This window comes from Amphiura filiformis, chromosome 1 (assembly GCF_039555335.1).
Source record: "Amphiura filiformis chromosome 1, Afil_fr2py, whole genome shotgun sequence".
Lineage (NCBI taxonomy): Eukaryota > Metazoa > Echinodermata > Ophiuroidea > Amphilepidida > Amphiuridae > Amphiura > Amphiura filiformis.
This window is the reverse complement of record NC_092628.1, coordinates 88,075,212-88,092,851: the sequence shown is the minus strand read 5'-3', so window position 1 is coordinate 88,092,851 and position 17,640 is coordinate 88,075,212. Positions and strand designations below refer to the sequence as shown.

At 35.6% G+C, this 17,640-nt stretch overlaps 1 protein-coding gene across 1 annotated transcript; it reads left to right on the top strand.

The window, feature by feature from the left end:
* Positions 1–987: 987 nt before the first annotated feature.
* LOC140156372 (uncharacterized) lies at positions 988–17,375 on the top strand. Its single transcript, XM_072179341.1, has 8 exons — positions 988–1,180; positions 2,547–2,680; positions 3,759–3,987; positions 4,390–4,487; positions 11,436–11,567; positions 15,014–15,124; positions 15,352–15,398; positions 17,263–17,375. Exons 1-7 carry the CDS (start codon positions 1,009–1,011, stop codon positions 15,373–15,375), a joined length of 900 nt encoding a protein of 299 aa, XP_072035442.1. The 5' UTR covers positions 988–1,008; the 3' UTR covers positions 15,376–15,398; positions 17,263–17,375.
* Positions 17,376–17,640: the final 265 nt, after the last annotated feature.

The following is a 17,640-nucleotide window of genomic DNA, read 5'->3' as shown; positions in this document are numbered from 1 at the left end:
GTATACTACAACAATCAAGCATGAAGATGTCCTGCAATGTACAATCATGAAGACACAGAGGAGAGAGAAAACAGAGCCCGTACCACCAGTCAAAGTCTCCGCATCATCCGATAATGAGGGCCGATTGTTCCATGAAATGCGACAGGCGAGACTGCTACGCAATTACCGCGTAATTTCATGGTCTATCTCGTAATCGCAAAAGCACGCAACGCTCTATCGCGTATACGCGAAGGCACGCAGCGCTGGCGTGATTGTTTGACACGGCACGATCGAACAATCGGTTCTCTTTAATATACGAGAACTCACCGTACACAATACACGGGGACTTTGACTGGTGGTACACTCTCTGTTTTCTCTCTCCTCTGTGCATGAAGGTCAATGAGATTCACACATGGTCATAATTTTCAAAGTCAAAAGTCTGGTCTATTGCCATTTGGTCTAATATTTCTTTAATAACCATTTGGTCTAATAACCATTTGGTCTAATAACCGTTAGGTCTAATACTCGTATGGCCAGATCTAATAACCAGTAAGTCTAATACCATTTCGTCTATTTATTAATAAACTAAATGCTTGTAAGACTAAATGGCGTGTAGACCAAATTTTGGTTATAGACCAAATGAGTATAGACTAAATGGTTGCTAGACTAAATGGTTTTAGACTTATTGGTTATTAGACTAAATGGTTATCGGACCAAATGGTTATCGGACCAAATGGTTAAAGGACCAAATGATTATTGGACATAGTGGATATAGACCTAATGGGTTTAGACGAAACGGATGTAGATGAAATGGATTTTAGACCAAATGGTATTAGACCAAATGGGAAATCCCCAAAAGTCTGGTCGTTTAATTTTTTGTTTGAAATGAAATAAAAAATTATGATTCATTTAACTTTTCAAAACCATTAGATTTTGTTTGGTTTTATGACAAAATATTCGTAATGTTGCCGAAAAGTACCAGTAAAGTCAACCTTGTCTGTTGCAGGTATAAGCGGGCAGAGACTGCTAATGAATGATCGTCCAGCGGGGGGACGTTGCTGGATAGACAAAGACTCTGGAGTAGCAATGAACACAGAATTCAACATATCATGTGAAGGATGGCAGGATCCAGATGAACCGCTCAGTTACACCTTTGGGCTGAATTCTGAAACAGAGAAACCACCGACTATTTTACATGATAGTAAGCTACAATTTTAAATTTGTTACAACCGTCGTTCTAGTTGTGGTTCAAAAGTTACGTTAAGAGTTTAAATTCTTTTTAAATCCCAGAAAAATACAGTGCTAAATTATTTGGATTGAAAAACTATTATCCTGTACATAATCTAAAACCACAATTAATTAAATAGTCTTAAAAGGCAGTTCTTATTATTTACTTAACGCGGCGGTGTACTCTAGACATTGTTTCTTTCTCAAAATTGAGTTTTTGATATGTTTGTACTTTGTTATGTTTTTTATAAGTACAAGGAATGAAAATCCAGATTTATAAACTCAACTGCAATATTTTAAGGATTTTATTTCACTATTCCACTCGTGTTTTAAATTAAGAAGGAAAGAAAATTCAGCAGGGTATACGCGCGCAACAACGCATCGCGTTGCGTATCGCGCAATTTGTTAACGCACAAATACGCTACGCATACGCGACGCTTATCTGCATGCGCGGCGCATCTTATGGAAGCACCGTGGAAGCACTGATTTCACAAAAACCTAGCGGTCAAATGGCTCCGTTTTAGCTGATAAAATGTGGTTTTTTTCAAGTTCTTTCCCCCGATTTAAATATCAAGTTATGAATGGTTTTCGCTCAAACTTCTCAACGGGCTGTGGATTTACCCGATGTTCACGTAAAAATAGGTACAAAAACGAAAACTGCCGCATTCTCCTGTGAGATTCGATGAAAGTGCAAAATGTGACCACTTTAAACTTCAATGGCCATTATTTCAATGTTCATTTTCTCGGTAAAATGACGATTTAGGTACACGATAACTCAATAAATACAGCATCTATAGGTAAGCAAATATGATCATCGTAAAAAGCATGATCGACTCAAGAAACGGTTTTCTCATTTTTTATATTTTGGTCTATTTCCGATTTTAGGCATCATTTTGTGCAAATAGGCATTTGTGAATTTTAAAAAGTTCAATTTGATGAATAATAAGGCCAATATCAAAAGAATTAAAAACCGTTTTTGGAATGGAGCCTCAAGATTGAGCTAAAAACAAAATAAAATATTTTGGAAAGAGTGTTTTTTTGTTATGATGTACGTAACAAATATTGCCAAAAACTCACTTTTTTGTGATTTTCTTCATAATTGTTGTTTTTACCCCAAATCTGTATTTATATTAAGATTTATTGATGTCTTGCATTCATAAAAATGTATACTTTTATATGTCTTGCGCAAATGATTACAAAGTTATTGCACTTTTACTACATGCATGTCTGAGAGTACACAGCTGCCTTAAGATATGTCGTTGCCCATTCATAGTTATTATGACGTAAAATAATAATTACATGCATGCTGTAAGTTAATCCATTTCGGCTTTAACTTTCAGGTGAATCACCATTCTTATTAAAGCCAATATTAGTGGAACAAGGACTCGCCGCTAATAATTACACTAAAACATTCTACGCGAAAATCACTGATAAATATGGCGCCTTTACCAAGGTGGATGACATAAAAGTAACTGTAAGTGTGACAAAAAAAATAAAACGAGTAAAAGATGTGAAAACTATTTTAGTATTAAGTTATGCCGACACCTTTGCACAATAATTTTTATTCAGAATGTCTTTCTGATATCAAATCACTTTGATTTGTTCCCTATACGCGATATAATGCAAATTGTATGGCAGATTATCAAAAAATTTTGACATTTACTGATAGCCCTCATCCGAAAATTTAACAAACAAGGGTAGTAAGAATTCCCGCATAGTTTTACTATACACCGTTATTGCTGTCACTAAAAATGTGCATTTTTACTTTAAAATCTGAGGTCTTCTATTTGTCATGCAGAGGCTATATTAAGAGGATGATGATTAGCCAGAGGTAGGAAATATGATCCGTCCAGACGAGTCAACAGAATGAGTTCAAAAAGATGTGTAGTTATATATTATAGATAATTCCAAGAGAGAATTCTTCTCCTAGTCTGAGGCTTATTATAGTTGTGCAACTTTTGTACAGTCTTACTTAATGGTATGCGCGAGGCACTATTTGATTAGATAATATGTGATGCGATCAAGCAAAATCAGTCGGAACTCGGAAATATCAAATTTTGAGTTTCTGATAGGATAGTAAAAAGCATTTACAAAGCTGGATTTTGCAGAAAACCCCATTGTAATTGAACAACCAGTTCCAAAGATATGGGCGATTAAAGAGTTTCCAAAACAATAGGAATCAAAAGGAAATCTTTCCTTTGTTTGGCTATATCTCAAAATCAATATTTGCGAGTTCCGACTGATTTTGCTTGATCGCATCACATATTTCAATTGATTGGGATGAAAAGAAACGCGATATATGTTTTTATTCATGTATGCCTGTAATCATGTAACAAAGGATTGCAAATCGTCTTTGGTGGGTGTGATTTCTCTCAAAGCATTGTCCCTAATATGACTATAAACCGACTTGTTAATATTTAGCGCAAACAATTGAAAAATAACCAATCATGAGCATGATGAGGTGTCATGTAATGCTATGATGAATGCCCATGAGCTATATCCCTGTTTTAATAATTATTACGTACATCATTTTAACCCTTTCACTTGATCAGGTACTACCACGGCCTAAGAGAAATACGGATGAGCCTGTATCTATATCTCAAGAACTTGGTGGTCTTGTTAATAATATAGAGGACTTGGCTGGTGAAGGTGACGCTGGCGCAATGGCCAGTCTGTGCGCGAGTCTAGCAGGAGAGTTAAATTTGGAGGCAACTGGGGATACGGAATCCACGACGACTACGCCTGTATCGACTACTGCTGCTGTTTACACTACAGAAGAAGGTTTGAAATACTAAGTACTAGGGATATTATCAGTTCTCTAGGAATATGATTATTATAGGGAAAATGACTAACGTTATTGTGTCCGGATATTTACACTACACTAAGATAAGCATATGGATTGCAGATTACACTCGACCATATGTATTTACAAATTCACTGGTCAGTGTATTCTTCTGAATATCTTTCTCCTCGTCAATAACAATAAAATAATAATAATATAATGCTTTTATAATAATAATAATAATAATAATAATAATAATAATAATAATAATAATAATAATAATAATAATAATAATAATAATACTGCTTACAATAATAAAAAAGGAAGAAGATTCAAATACCATTTCAAAGTGTTTTTTTTTTCTAAAATGATCTCTATTTGTTTTCCATATCTGTTTGCAGAAGCTTCCTACGTGTTTCAATATTCTTATGTACCTACTACTGAGGTACCTAAAACTAAAAAGGAAATAGCAGAACAACAACGGAAGGACAGAACTAAAGTAAGTTTAAATCGCGCCGTCGGCGTCGATTCATTTTATTTCATATTTATTCAAAATAACATCGTGCCAAATAGCCCAATTGCGTTACCTTTTACAATCTTAAAACATCAAAATTATTTACTATTATTACACATGAAAGTTATCAAAATACATTATAGGATGAAATAAGCATAAGAAAAACATACAATATTATATTGCATATAATTATGAAACCAAACCCCCCATACTGCAGTTACTGTCCGTTTTCCTATACACAATACACAGTGCTCTTTCCCATTGACGCGTGACCTTTACAAATAGCCCTACGTTAACAGTATGGGGATATGACTAGTTAACGTCGCTGTGTGAAAAATAACCGGCCAATATTAAAAGTACTCTTCTAAAGTTCTAGAAAATATAGTTTTTAACATGTCCTAAATTTTAGCTAATTTAGATGTTTGGAAATATTCGTACTTTGGTGTTTTAGTTAATGTTATAGGTAATAGTACATTGCCTAGTTAACGTCGCTGTGTGAAAAATAACCGGCCAATATTAAAAGTACTCTTCTAAAATTCTAGACAATATAGTTTTGTAACATGTCCTAAATTTTTAGCAAATTTAGATGTTTGGAAATACTCGTACTTTGGTGTTTTAGGAAGGATATGTAAACGACAGATAACACCAAAAATATGAAGAAATTATTTCTAAACCGTGTTAAGTCAAAAATCATTATGTTGCTCATTTTCAAGAATGCTGGTTTACAAAAGCACGACATTGTTGATTTCGTGAACAAAGCCACACATAACATTGTTTCCTTTCGTTTCCTTTATAATCGGTTACCCAACTGAAGCTAGGAATACCAGCTTTATTGTGATATCGCACATGAAAACAGTCACTTGTGCACAACCAGAGAAGATCCGATTTAATCAGTTGAGCTGTTTCAATGAGTGTTATCTTGGTTTAATAGCTTTTAATGGGGTTAAGTCCTGCAAAGGTCGAGATGAATTCTACTGTAGACATGACTGCATCATGCTGTTTAATCTAATCTCCACTCTCAGCCACCCCCCCCCACACACACACCCACGCACCCCACTCACTCCTAAGCGCACCTCTTACTACCAAACAAAGTCACCTCAAATAATACGTGCCACACACCAAATCACTCATATTCACACTCGTACCCATATCGTTAAAAAAACCAAATCAGCTTGTAGGATTATTTAATTCACAAATTTCTGACGTTAAATACGATGGTTGGTCAATAATATCGCGCAACTATTATTTATCTCCGCTCATGCATGACTTAGATGGCTGTTACTTACGATCAATAAAGTTTGTACCTTTGTCTTTCAAAACACATAACAATTAGTATTAAAGTACCTTTGATTATGTAATCTCATTTGCATAAAGTCATTGCTATATGTGCACTGAAAATTGTCAACATTGGCGGTAACATTTGATTTGTAGTTGAGGAACGTTTAATAAAAAGAAGCAGAAGTAAGGACCAAAGTAGTTTACAAGCCGTAGTTTTGGTATGAGGTAATCTTAAGTATATTCAATTGATAATAAATTGTGAAAGAAGAAATGTATCCGTCAACAGATGAAGAAAGGGACCGTCTGTGAACTTCACAGGCCTTAACGACAAACAAAAATGGTGTGGAAATCGTGAGAAAATAGCCCACAAGGTAGAACCGAGAATCCAAATTATCTCCAAAGTGAAACAGAAACAAATATGATTATTGGTATGGTATGAGATATCATAGTCAGGACAATAGAAATTGTTGCAATAAAAATAGAAATATCCGCATGCGTTGATGGTATGCATGATTAAAAGTACCAAAAATGTATGAAAAAAAGAGAATTTCATCAAAAAAGCGCTAAAAATATGACTAATACAAGGTTTGCGGAACAGTAGCTGTGTGAGTGAATTGCTACACTAAGTCTTATGCTAAAATTAGACATACCTTTCGAAATTCAAATTTCTTATTCAATCCAGAGTCTCTCTATGGTGTGCTACTTTGATTACAAAAACATGACCTTTTGAAAACAAAGCGTTCATTAAGAAAGAAATGTTTTTAAATAATCAGTAGATACCCAATCGAACCAGGTACCATTTGTTAAATTTTGTCATCGATTAATCTTTCTATCCCTTGTTATGTAAAGAACAATGGGTGATAAAGCCTACTCATAATTGGATATATTCAATATGATCCCTTATCTTTACTAAAAATTGTATAGGTCTAAAAACAGTACAGCATCATTCCTACGTTACCGGTCTATATAGTCGCATACTTTTATTCTTGAGATATTTGGAATTATGTAACAATACTTCAATTTGGCGCGAGATTTTCTTGACTATTTTTCACCATAAATCAGGCAGTGTCCAAACGCTATTGTGTTTATGCTAATGTCATTACGTAATCAAATATTCAACATCGCCTAATACATATTTGTTTTGACAGACGAAAGTACAAACTTGTATTTAGCGTAAGTAACAGTCATCGAAGTCATGCATGAGTGGTTCAAAGTTAAACAATTATTGGAGATACACGGAGCTCTTTTGCATTACTGCAGTTTCTTTAATCGTCAGATGCAAATAATAAAATTACAAATACAAAATACAAAAGAATTACATTGACGCACTTTGCGTTAAAAATGCGTATGCGTGCGTGTATAAAATGTACGCACACAGTGACGCGTAAACGTTAGTGTCGCGCTGCGACCTACATGACAAGATTTTCATCAAATATGCGCGTGGAAAATATATAAAAAAATTAAATTAATATTTATTTAATGTTGGGTTAAAAGTATTAATCAAATGATTTTCAATGTTCAGACGTTTTGCTTTGTCATCATTTGGAACTTTATATGGAGGCACAACAGAGAATTTGGGTATTCCTTTTGTTTTTTTCGTGCACTCGTCAATATGTTCACTCAGTTTGATTTGGCGAGTGCTTGGATCCCGAATTTGTTGTTTATGAACTCTAATGCGAGAACAAAGTTTGTCCCCTGTTTGTCCAATATAATTTTAATTACAACCATTACATGTCATAACATAAACAAGATTTTTACTCTTACAATTCATACTTTTCTTTATTTCAAAAGACATGCCGTTTTTGAAAGTGAAGTTGGAACATTCAGTAATGTGCGCGCATGTCCCACATCGTTTATCTTTACACATTGTGCTTCCGCCATTATCTTTGTTATTAAGTGCGGCTCTGGTTAGTAACTTTTTAAGATTTGGAGTTTGGCGTCTGCTCATTATTAACTTGTTATCAGTAAGAACTTTAGACATTCTTTCACCCTTTTTAAGCATATGAATAGAATTGTTGACTACATTACTTATATTTATGTTATTAGGATTGTACGAGTGAACAAAAGTTAAAATATTCTTGTTTTTATCATTTTTGGATTTTGGAAACAAGAGATCTTGTCTATTAATTCTACATGCTTTGTCAATACCAATATTAATATTATTTTAATGTCTATCAAGAAGCATTTGTTTCAACTCTGTAAGACGTTAGTATTTAACATTGTCATTAGAAACAATAGTGCATATTCTTCTGGCTAAATTGAACGGAACATTTGTTTTGATATGTCTTGGATGACATGATCTGAAGTCCAGGTATTGATGTGTATCGAAAACTTTATAGAAAATATCTGTTTCTAAAAGGTTATCTGAATTGATTTGAACGGTGATATCAAGGAAAGGAATGTTAGAATTACTGGAATCTGTTTTGAATTTAATAGAATTGCGAAGATCGTTTAAGATTGAGACAAAAGTATCAATATTGCCCATGTCGTTATTCCAAATGATGAAACAGTCATCCAAGTATCTAAGCCAGTTTTTCTTGATATACGAGCTTGCAGTTACACTCATAGATGTTTTAACATTTTCATATAAACGTTTCTCGATAAATCCCATAAATAGAGTGGCATAACTGGGAGCCATCTTTGTACCCATAGCAGTTCCTCTTAATTGTTTATAGTGAACACCGTTGAAGTTGAAGGAATTGTTTTCCAGAATTACTTTAATAGCTTCGGAGAGGAACTCAACTGTGAAAGGCTTGGTAGTAAGTTTGGATGGTTTTGAATCCAAAATTGAATGGCTTCAATTCCGACATCGTGAGGAATTAGTATACAAGCTATTTACATCGAATGTAACCAGAAAACTGTTAGGTTTAGTGGACGTTGGAAGTTTTCGAAGGAAATCAAAGTCGTCTTTGACATAACTAGGGATAACTTCCGTAAATGGTTTTAACAAAATGTCCACAAGATGGCTGAGTCTATGGGTTGCACGAGGATCAGCAACGATAGGACGGAATTTTAGAGTTTCAGGGGGGTCACATTCAACATAACTGCTTCTTTGTTCACTGATTGCCCTTTTAATCTCGTCACTTTGATGGATCTTAGGTAGACCATAAAGGTTACTGTGTTTACATTCAAAGTTCAATAAATAATCTACTTCTTTATCAGAGAGGTTGTTCTTAAATTTGTCACAAAGTTTCTTGATCTTATTGATGACTTGTTTATCGTCATCTTTTTTAAGTTCCTTGTAAGTTTGATTATCATTTATCATATTGGTTATTCTACTTATGTAGTACTCTTTGTCCATGATAACGAAAGCTCCGCCCTTATCTGCTTCTTTGATAATGATACTGCCATCTTTTTGAAGATTAGACAGAGCATTTTTTTTTCGGACGTAGGAAGATTGCTTTTACGTTCTTCTTGTGGATTAAGGTTATTAATTATTTTAAACTGTTGTGATTTGGTAGTTCACTGTATCTTATGAATGGTAGTGAGCTTTGGCAAAAACTGCATTGCTAAATTCATAGCAAGCGTGTAGAAGAATTAAAATATCACAGATATACTTTTATAGGTGCTGCGGTTCTTGAGTTACGTTGTAAAGAGGGCTGAAACAACACTTTTGTAAAACGTACATAACTCATTAACAACAATAAATTAAGCAGGTTTTCAAAGTATATGATTTGTAGCATGAACTTTTGCGAAACACCAAAGTGTTATTTTTCAATAATATATTGATTCAGATAATGAAAATCGATTTTTTTTGGCTGCTTCGACCAACAATACCTCGTATAACCTAAAGCGGGTAGTTTTCAAGAAATTCAATGTACTTATCAAATGTATTGTCTCTATTTCGTGGTGGTGTAAATTTACCTTTGTTACGTACCAAACTAGAATCTTGATTATTCCCAGGATCTTCTTCATCATCGTCGTCATTATTGTCATCATCCTCACAATAGAATTCCGATAATCTAAGTTTTCTGGTATATATATATATATATATATATAATAATATAATATGTCCACTATCAAAAGTGAAAAGTGCTCAATGCCGAAGCAGAGCGAATAAAATAATATAATATAAATACACGTATTTTTACATTTAGTTACTACTCTGAGTTTCACGCCGCTCTAGTCGAGCAACGATCATCAGGTAACTGATGTGTTGCCTACGTATGATACAGAAAATTCACCTGAATTTACTGTCGTCTTATACACAACATCATCGACCACGCACTTTCCACGTAATGGGCATTTATCCTTCTGCCTACAATTGCAAGTTTTTGCCTGGGGTTCTTGTTTGGATTTTTCATAACACCAGCATTGTGAGATTTTATTATTTGCTTCATGTTCTTCATACAACTGAAGCTGAGCTTGAGCGAGCTTCTGTTGAAAATCTTTGCAAGTATTTGTGCCCCCGTGGAAAATACCTGTCGATGAGGTTGAAGAAGTGGCGCTCGACGTTGGAATTTTTACACTCTTACTGTATGGGGGTTGAACCATATGATTTTTCTGGACCGATCTTTTCTTACTGTTGCTAGCTGTCTTGGTTTCATTTCTCGTACTGTAACTAATTGGGTCTTTATACCCACATGATTTAAGTTTGGCCCTGTCATAATTTCTCTTTTGTTTGATATGGGCTGCCTTACTGAAAATCCCTTGATTAGAAGATCCAGGGTAGCGACAGATATTCTTCCAAGTTAAGCACCCTATCGCTGGTGGGATGTTATTTATTATTGATGGTGGGTGGTTACTGTAACTATTTGGGTCTTTATACCCACATGATTTAAGGGCCCTGTCATAATTAGGGGCTGCCTTACTGAAAATCTCTTGATTAGAATGATAGGGTAGATATTCTTTTCCCTATCGCTGGTGGGATAGTTAGATAGGGAGTTGATATACATGGGTTCATCATTGAGTTTTCTGTATGGCTGATGTGAACCAGTGCTAAGATCTAGGGTGACGTCAAGAAAGTTGGCCGACTTTAAGTTGGTTTGGACTGTTATACGCAGCCCACAAGAGCGGAAGATCTTAATGAGATCTTTTTTTATTTTGTTAGCTTTGCTGCCAGAGTGGCTTCTCATGACAGCCAGACCATCGTGGTCGATGATGTTGTGTATAAGGCGACAGTAAATTCAGGTGAATTGTCTGTATCATACGTAGGCCTAGCAAGCGGCCCTTTCAAGACAAGATACAATAACCATACTAAATCTCTAAGAAATGAGAAATACGAGAAAGAGACTGAGTTATCCAAAATACATATATGGGGTCTAAAAAAAAAAAAACAAAACTTATTCAATATACTGGGAAATTCTGAAACAATCCAACACAATGAAGAGGGAATCAGGGCAATGTAATTTATGCATAGAAGAAAAGCTAGAAATAATCAATCTTAAGGAGGGTATAATCAATAAGCGCAACGAACTGATTTCAACATGCCGTCATGGCAACAAGAGAAAGAAAGCACCAAGCTGTGCAAAGAAGAAAAATTATCAATGTGTAGTGTTGAACACATCAGTTACCTGATGATCGTTGCTCGACTAGAGCGGCGTGAAACTCAGAGTAGTAACTAAATGTAAAAATACGTGTATTTATATTATATATAAATATATATATATATATATATATCGTGAAATAACTTTTTCTTGTTTCCTTGCCTTGCAGATGCGAGAAAACATGTCGAAGCAAGTTGTCAAAGGCGCTTCTTCCGCTGCTGATATAGGTGATGCACAGCAGATATTGTCAGCGTGTGTTAAGCTAACGCAAGAACCTACTGAGATGTCAACAAAAACATCGGTACGATCAATTTATTTTATTTGCCGGGCCATTCGACGGTTTTGAACAGTCTATAATATCGAATTAAACAGTTCGACACAATTACTGAATAAGGTACGACTTGAGTCCAGTCCTCGTTTACGGAGTTTAGAGTTTTGGTTGGGGTAGGACAGTTTTATAATAAGACTAGTATAGTTCCACCCTATTCGGTAATCGCTCCAACAATCCATCAAGTGGCCATGGATACCACCATTAGACATGTTACAAGAATGCCAAGCGACAGGTGATGGGCCATACACACACAGCAACTTACCTAGCTAGTTTATTATACAGCAGGGTCTCAGACCTTTTAATAGAGAGTTTATGAAATGAAGTTTGAAACCACAAACTTCGTCTAGAGGATTATAGAGGATTATGAATTCACAACCACTCTGCCATTGTAGCCGTTGGAGGTGTAAGTTAACGCGAGAATCTAAAGTGTGCCGTAAATTATGATGAAACTACGTTTAAGAAAAATAGTTTGCATATTTCCTCATAGACTACATAATTACCTCTTATGTATTGTATAGTTAATAGAACAATTATTGGAAATCTGATTTGATTTTGGTGAAAAACATGCAAATGTTGCTGAAAATTACTGAATGAATTACATTAAAATAAATTTTTTGTTTCAAACGTCACACTTGGTATATCAGCAACTTCAAGGGGATTAAGTTCCGTTACTACAGCAAGCAGTGTGCACCATACTTCTGGAAGAGTAAAGCAGGTGCATAACATTTTTAAATATAACATGTCATAGGTTGTGCCGGGTAAGAGAGGGGGTAGGGAGGAGGAGAGGGAAGGTATTGGAAGTGGACAGGGAGGTGCATTAACGGTAGCCAAGGGACATCCCCGGGGGGACATCTTGTCTTCCTTCTTGACCCTCTCCTGTTGGATGCTGGCCGCCGTGATATTTTACGCTTTTAGGTCTTTTTCTGCCATATTTTGCCCATTTTTTTAAAAATGTTTCCCTTTGAGAATCGCCCTAATACAAATAGAGGGGAGAGGGAGGGGGAAATATGGAGAAGGTAGGGGAGGGGAAACAGGAGGGGAAGGGGAGAGATATTGAAAAGGAGAGGAAAGAAATAAACTATTTCATTAGGCTTTGCGTAGTGAATTAGAATATGAAATTGACAAAGCTGACGAGCCTTTATTAAATAATATAAATATATAAGCGCTTATCTATCGTAAGAATATTAATTGAAACGTATAGCTAGTTTTAAAATAATATGATAATAATCCTCGTTGAGTGGTATCGCGAGTTCATTCATGTTTATTCAACATGAATGGCCTGAGTGGGCCCATGAACCACATGATTAAGCAAAAGAGATACATTTTGATGCAGTCGGTTACAAGCTCTTACACATGCCCTCCTTTTGAACGCACATTGATACACATGTCCCGAGTTTAAGCGACAAGACGCTGTTGGTGCAGTAACCAATCATACGTTCGCGTTGGAGTAAATTTGAGCAAGAAATCTAATCGATATTTCTGAAGTTGCCGTACCAGTTAAAGTAAATTTTCAAACTTCATTTCGCAAACTCTCTATAATTAAAGACCGAATTAAAAAGACTAGTTTGCGTCTGATTGGTCATCTTTCCCGACTTCCTGTCTGCATGCAGAAATGGACGCTACCAGTGCTAGCATCAATGAAATGTTTAAAACGAATTAGTAAATTCGGTGTTATAGACTGTTATAAGTAACCGACAGATGTGATCTTGTGTTCAAGTATATATTATGCGTTACGTTGTGCATGTGTTGTGTACCTCGACTGTCGTACCTTAGCTTCTCTTTCAGCGTGTTTATCATCGAGAGCCAATAGTTCGGCAATTCCAGAAAAAAAATACAGCACTAATTTTGATGGGATTAAAAAATTATTTATCTGTTTTGCTAAATGACACATTGCTAAATCCTCATCCTATAGTTAAAAATCAAACTTACCAAATTTGCATTTTTTTAAATGACGGCCAAAAACATGCATTTTAAGGGTGTTTTTAGTATGCTGTAACAATCAAGCCCAAAGTCTAGTACTAAGACTAATTTCAGGTTATTCATTATAATTTTTTGAAAAACACGTTTTCTAAACACGACGTTGTTCTCCCACGACGCTATTCGCGCCACCGATCGAGAATTTAAATTGTAACCTATGCTGCGACGCGTCGCAGCGTAGGTTACAATTCAATTTTTGAAAAGAAAAAAATGTCTCGAAACGAGGAAGTATTACTGCAGGATCAATATTCTGAGAGACTCTTATGATACAATTAAAAAATGAATAATAAGGATTGGTTAAACCAAGTTTCCCTTCATTCTGATCCTAGCGTCAAAAGAGCTAATTTGAACGGACTGTCTAAACCTAAGCGCGTTTGTGTGACATGCGAAAAACTATGCACGACGAAGAAGATCACAGGCCTACCGTGGAAGCAGAGAAAGAACCGGTCATCAGGGTGTAAAAGAGTAGTGGCGATAAAACTTTCTCCCGTGAAGATATGGAGAGTAACGGGACAGAAACCCGCGTCTTCAAGAATAGCAAGGCTGATGACGATAGCAACAAGGAACAAAGGACTAAAATTATTGAGGAATCGGATCATTATATGGACAAGAATAGAGAAAGAAGGCAAGAATTAGGAAAGGACATTCGAACGTGGAAGAAACGAGAGTGACAATCTCAGCAAAGGTTGATCGAACCCCAGACCACTCGATCAACATTTTTCTAGCAATCAAACGATGAATCGTGTACTAGAGCCATGATAGCCACCGAGATGCGCCCGAAAAGTTCTGGGTACTTCTAACTGAAGACTAAAGAAGGTTACCGCGAACTGTGTGACCCTGACACACACGTCAACGACTGTAACTTACAAAACGAAAGATGGAAACTTAATCCAAGGTTTAGGGCAGAAGGCTCCGACTTGGAGTTAATATCCTTTTGAAGCAAGAAAGGCCTTTTAAAAGTTCGGAAACCCTTCCCATCGCGAAACGTATCTACTCTGCGACAAAGAGAATTTAATCACCTCTACTCTTTTCTACCCATTTTCTGCGTCCACGGTATGTTTATGATCTTCTTCGCCGTGCATGGTTTTTGAGTGTTGTCCCATGTTGGACTTGCTCCCAAACTTTTTACCGCATGTCACACAAACGCGCTTAGGTCAAATTAGCACTTTTGATACTAGGATCAGAATGAAGTGAAACTCGGAGGAACCGGTCCTTATTATTCATTTTTTAATCGTGTCATTCAAAATAACGAGCCTGCAGTAATCATGGTATTTTTTTTTCAAAAAATGAAGTGTAACCTATGACGATTTAAATTCTCGATCGGCGTCGTTGGGGAACAGCGTCGTGAGAGAACAACGTCGTTAAAGAACAGTGCCGTGAGAGTACACGGTCATGACAGACGTATTATAGTACTTTTTGTAATGTTTATTTTACAACAGGGTTCTGTGATGACCACATTGAATAGTCTACTTGTTTTACGTCAGATGTTTCGGATAGCACATCGGCTGAAAATATTGAGGACACGATTAAACTGGTCGTTGAATCTACTGGTATAATGAGTTTGAACATATTTGACATCAAATGATATTACTATCATGTGGAATTGTAGAATAAATGAATGATAAGAAAACATTGTACGTAGGTATTTTGATGGAATAAATGATAATTATTGGTAATTATACAGGCAACTTACAGTAGTATCGCTACTTTCATGATTTTGTTTTAAAGTAGGCTTATAACCTACATTGCTGACTTATAACAAACCTCTCTATTCTAGGAAATTGCATCGATGCTGACTTGAAGCAAAAAGAATCCGAGTTGACAGTAAGTTATTTCTGAATACTGAAAAATCATATTAACGTTTTGGCACATATAGGGACAAGCCCAGCAAACACAAAAACGTTTTAAAAACGTTTTAAATAAGTTATATTTTGGCTTTTGGTTTAGGTGAAAACGTTTTAATAACATTAAAATGTCGGGTTATATAAAGGTCATGATAACGTTTTAAAACGTTTTTGTATGAAAACACACTGCAGCAATATTTTTAAATGTTTTCAAAAAATGTTATTGTAAACTATTTTTGCAAACATTTGTGCCAAATATTTTGTCACTACTTAAATAACATTATGTTAAAATATTTGAACCCAGCAAACACAGAAATGTTCTTAAAATGTTTTTTTCAAAACATTTTAATAACATTTAAATGTCGGATTATATAAAGGTCATGAAAACGTTTTTAAAACGTTATTGCAAATATTTTGGGCAAACATTTTTCGCAAAATATTTTATCAACCCCAAAATAACATTCTGTTTAGAATGTTTTGTATCAAGTTTTCAAAAATGTTTTTGGAATGTTATCAAAACGTTTTTATACCCTTTATATAACCCGACATTTAAACGTTTTCTGTAAAACATTTTTGTTTGCTGAGCAGTAGATATCCAAAAATGTTTTTTAAGGTTATGAAACCGTTTTATACTCTTAATATACCCTTTATATAACCCGACATTTAAACGTTTTCTGACAACCTTTTATAACCTTTTGCGAATGATGTCGAAAACGTTTTGCTGGGAGGGTAAAAATAAGGTACCAGGTACGGTCACCCCCTACATATCCTAAACAAAGACAGATATATCATAATTGGAACCAGCAACCAATAGCTGGATCTTTTAGCTCGAGTTTAAAACATATCTTTCACAACCTTTCATGATGTTTTCACCCTGGAACATGTATTAAACATTATAAAACCCTAAGAAACTATACGTAACTTTAGTGTATACATGTTAAGGGCCAAGTGGACTTACGGTCTTCTTGCGCTCATGTCTTTATATATACTACCACCTTTTACCCCTGTCAGCTATAGGTGAGTCCCATACGACACTCCCATACGACAACTAAACACTCCAAGTGAGTTCCAATATAAAAGGGCCCCGCAGGCCCCACCATCATCATCTATGACGTTTATTCATTTGGCACAAACTTCCGTGATCAATTTATTCCGCCATTAATTGCTAAAACTCATAACATTGGTGTGACCTTATTTTAGGGAATAGTGTGAGCCCTTGCAAATTTGACACATAGAGGGAGACACTGTTGTGTACATAACGATGATAACAGTATCAGGTTTTAATCTTCTTAAAGGAAGTCTCCGGTAATCACAACATTTTGCCTTGTATGATAGAAAAATAATTATCAAGCACAAATTACGTGATTTTATTTTAAACAAACTCATATTGACCATAAAGGTGAATAAAATAACAGTCTCTCAACACGCGATATTCCAAATTCCCGGGCACTGAAATTTTCTTGCGCAATCACGTCCCAGGCTGGCGGCAATTGAGCACAAAATAACCATTGCGTCATTGCACTAGACAATTTCGGCGCGGGAATTTTCAATATCGCGTGTTCAGAGCCTGATTTTATTCGTTTTTTAGGCTCAATATGAGTTTCCTCAAGGCATAATGTTATGATTGCCGGAGACTTCCTTTAATTTCTATTATTAAGAACGATTAAAAAACGACTTATACCATGTATACTGAAACACGTTTGAATCTAGTAGTGGAAAGACGATGGGAGAGTCAAATAGCCTCGTAATACATAATTACGTTTATCCTGTATTCTTTTAGGCTGTGTTTGCACAAAGGAATTTACCAAATATTTACATTATGTTAATCATTATCATATCACCAGGAAGGCAACGCAGGCGCATATGACGGAGTTCTGAAAAACGCTGACGAAATGTTGGACAAGTCCATGGATCTTATTCTAAAACAAATGGTTGGTGGTCAGAGGGATATGAAAGTGACGACTAGCAGGGCAACATTAATAGCTGGGAACACCTTCATTGGTGAAATGGATAACAGTAAGTGATCCTAACCAATCAGTGCATTTTATTATTGAATACAAGTTCCCCGGGACCTCATATTCACCATAACCACTGCGTCCTGCTTTCTCTATCTCCCCCAAAGGTAAACCGATATGAATCGAAACCATTTAAAGAGTCTCCGTGTTATTGTGTCAGACAATCGTATGGTCCTCGCCATGCTCCAAATTGCAAAAGCGGAATCC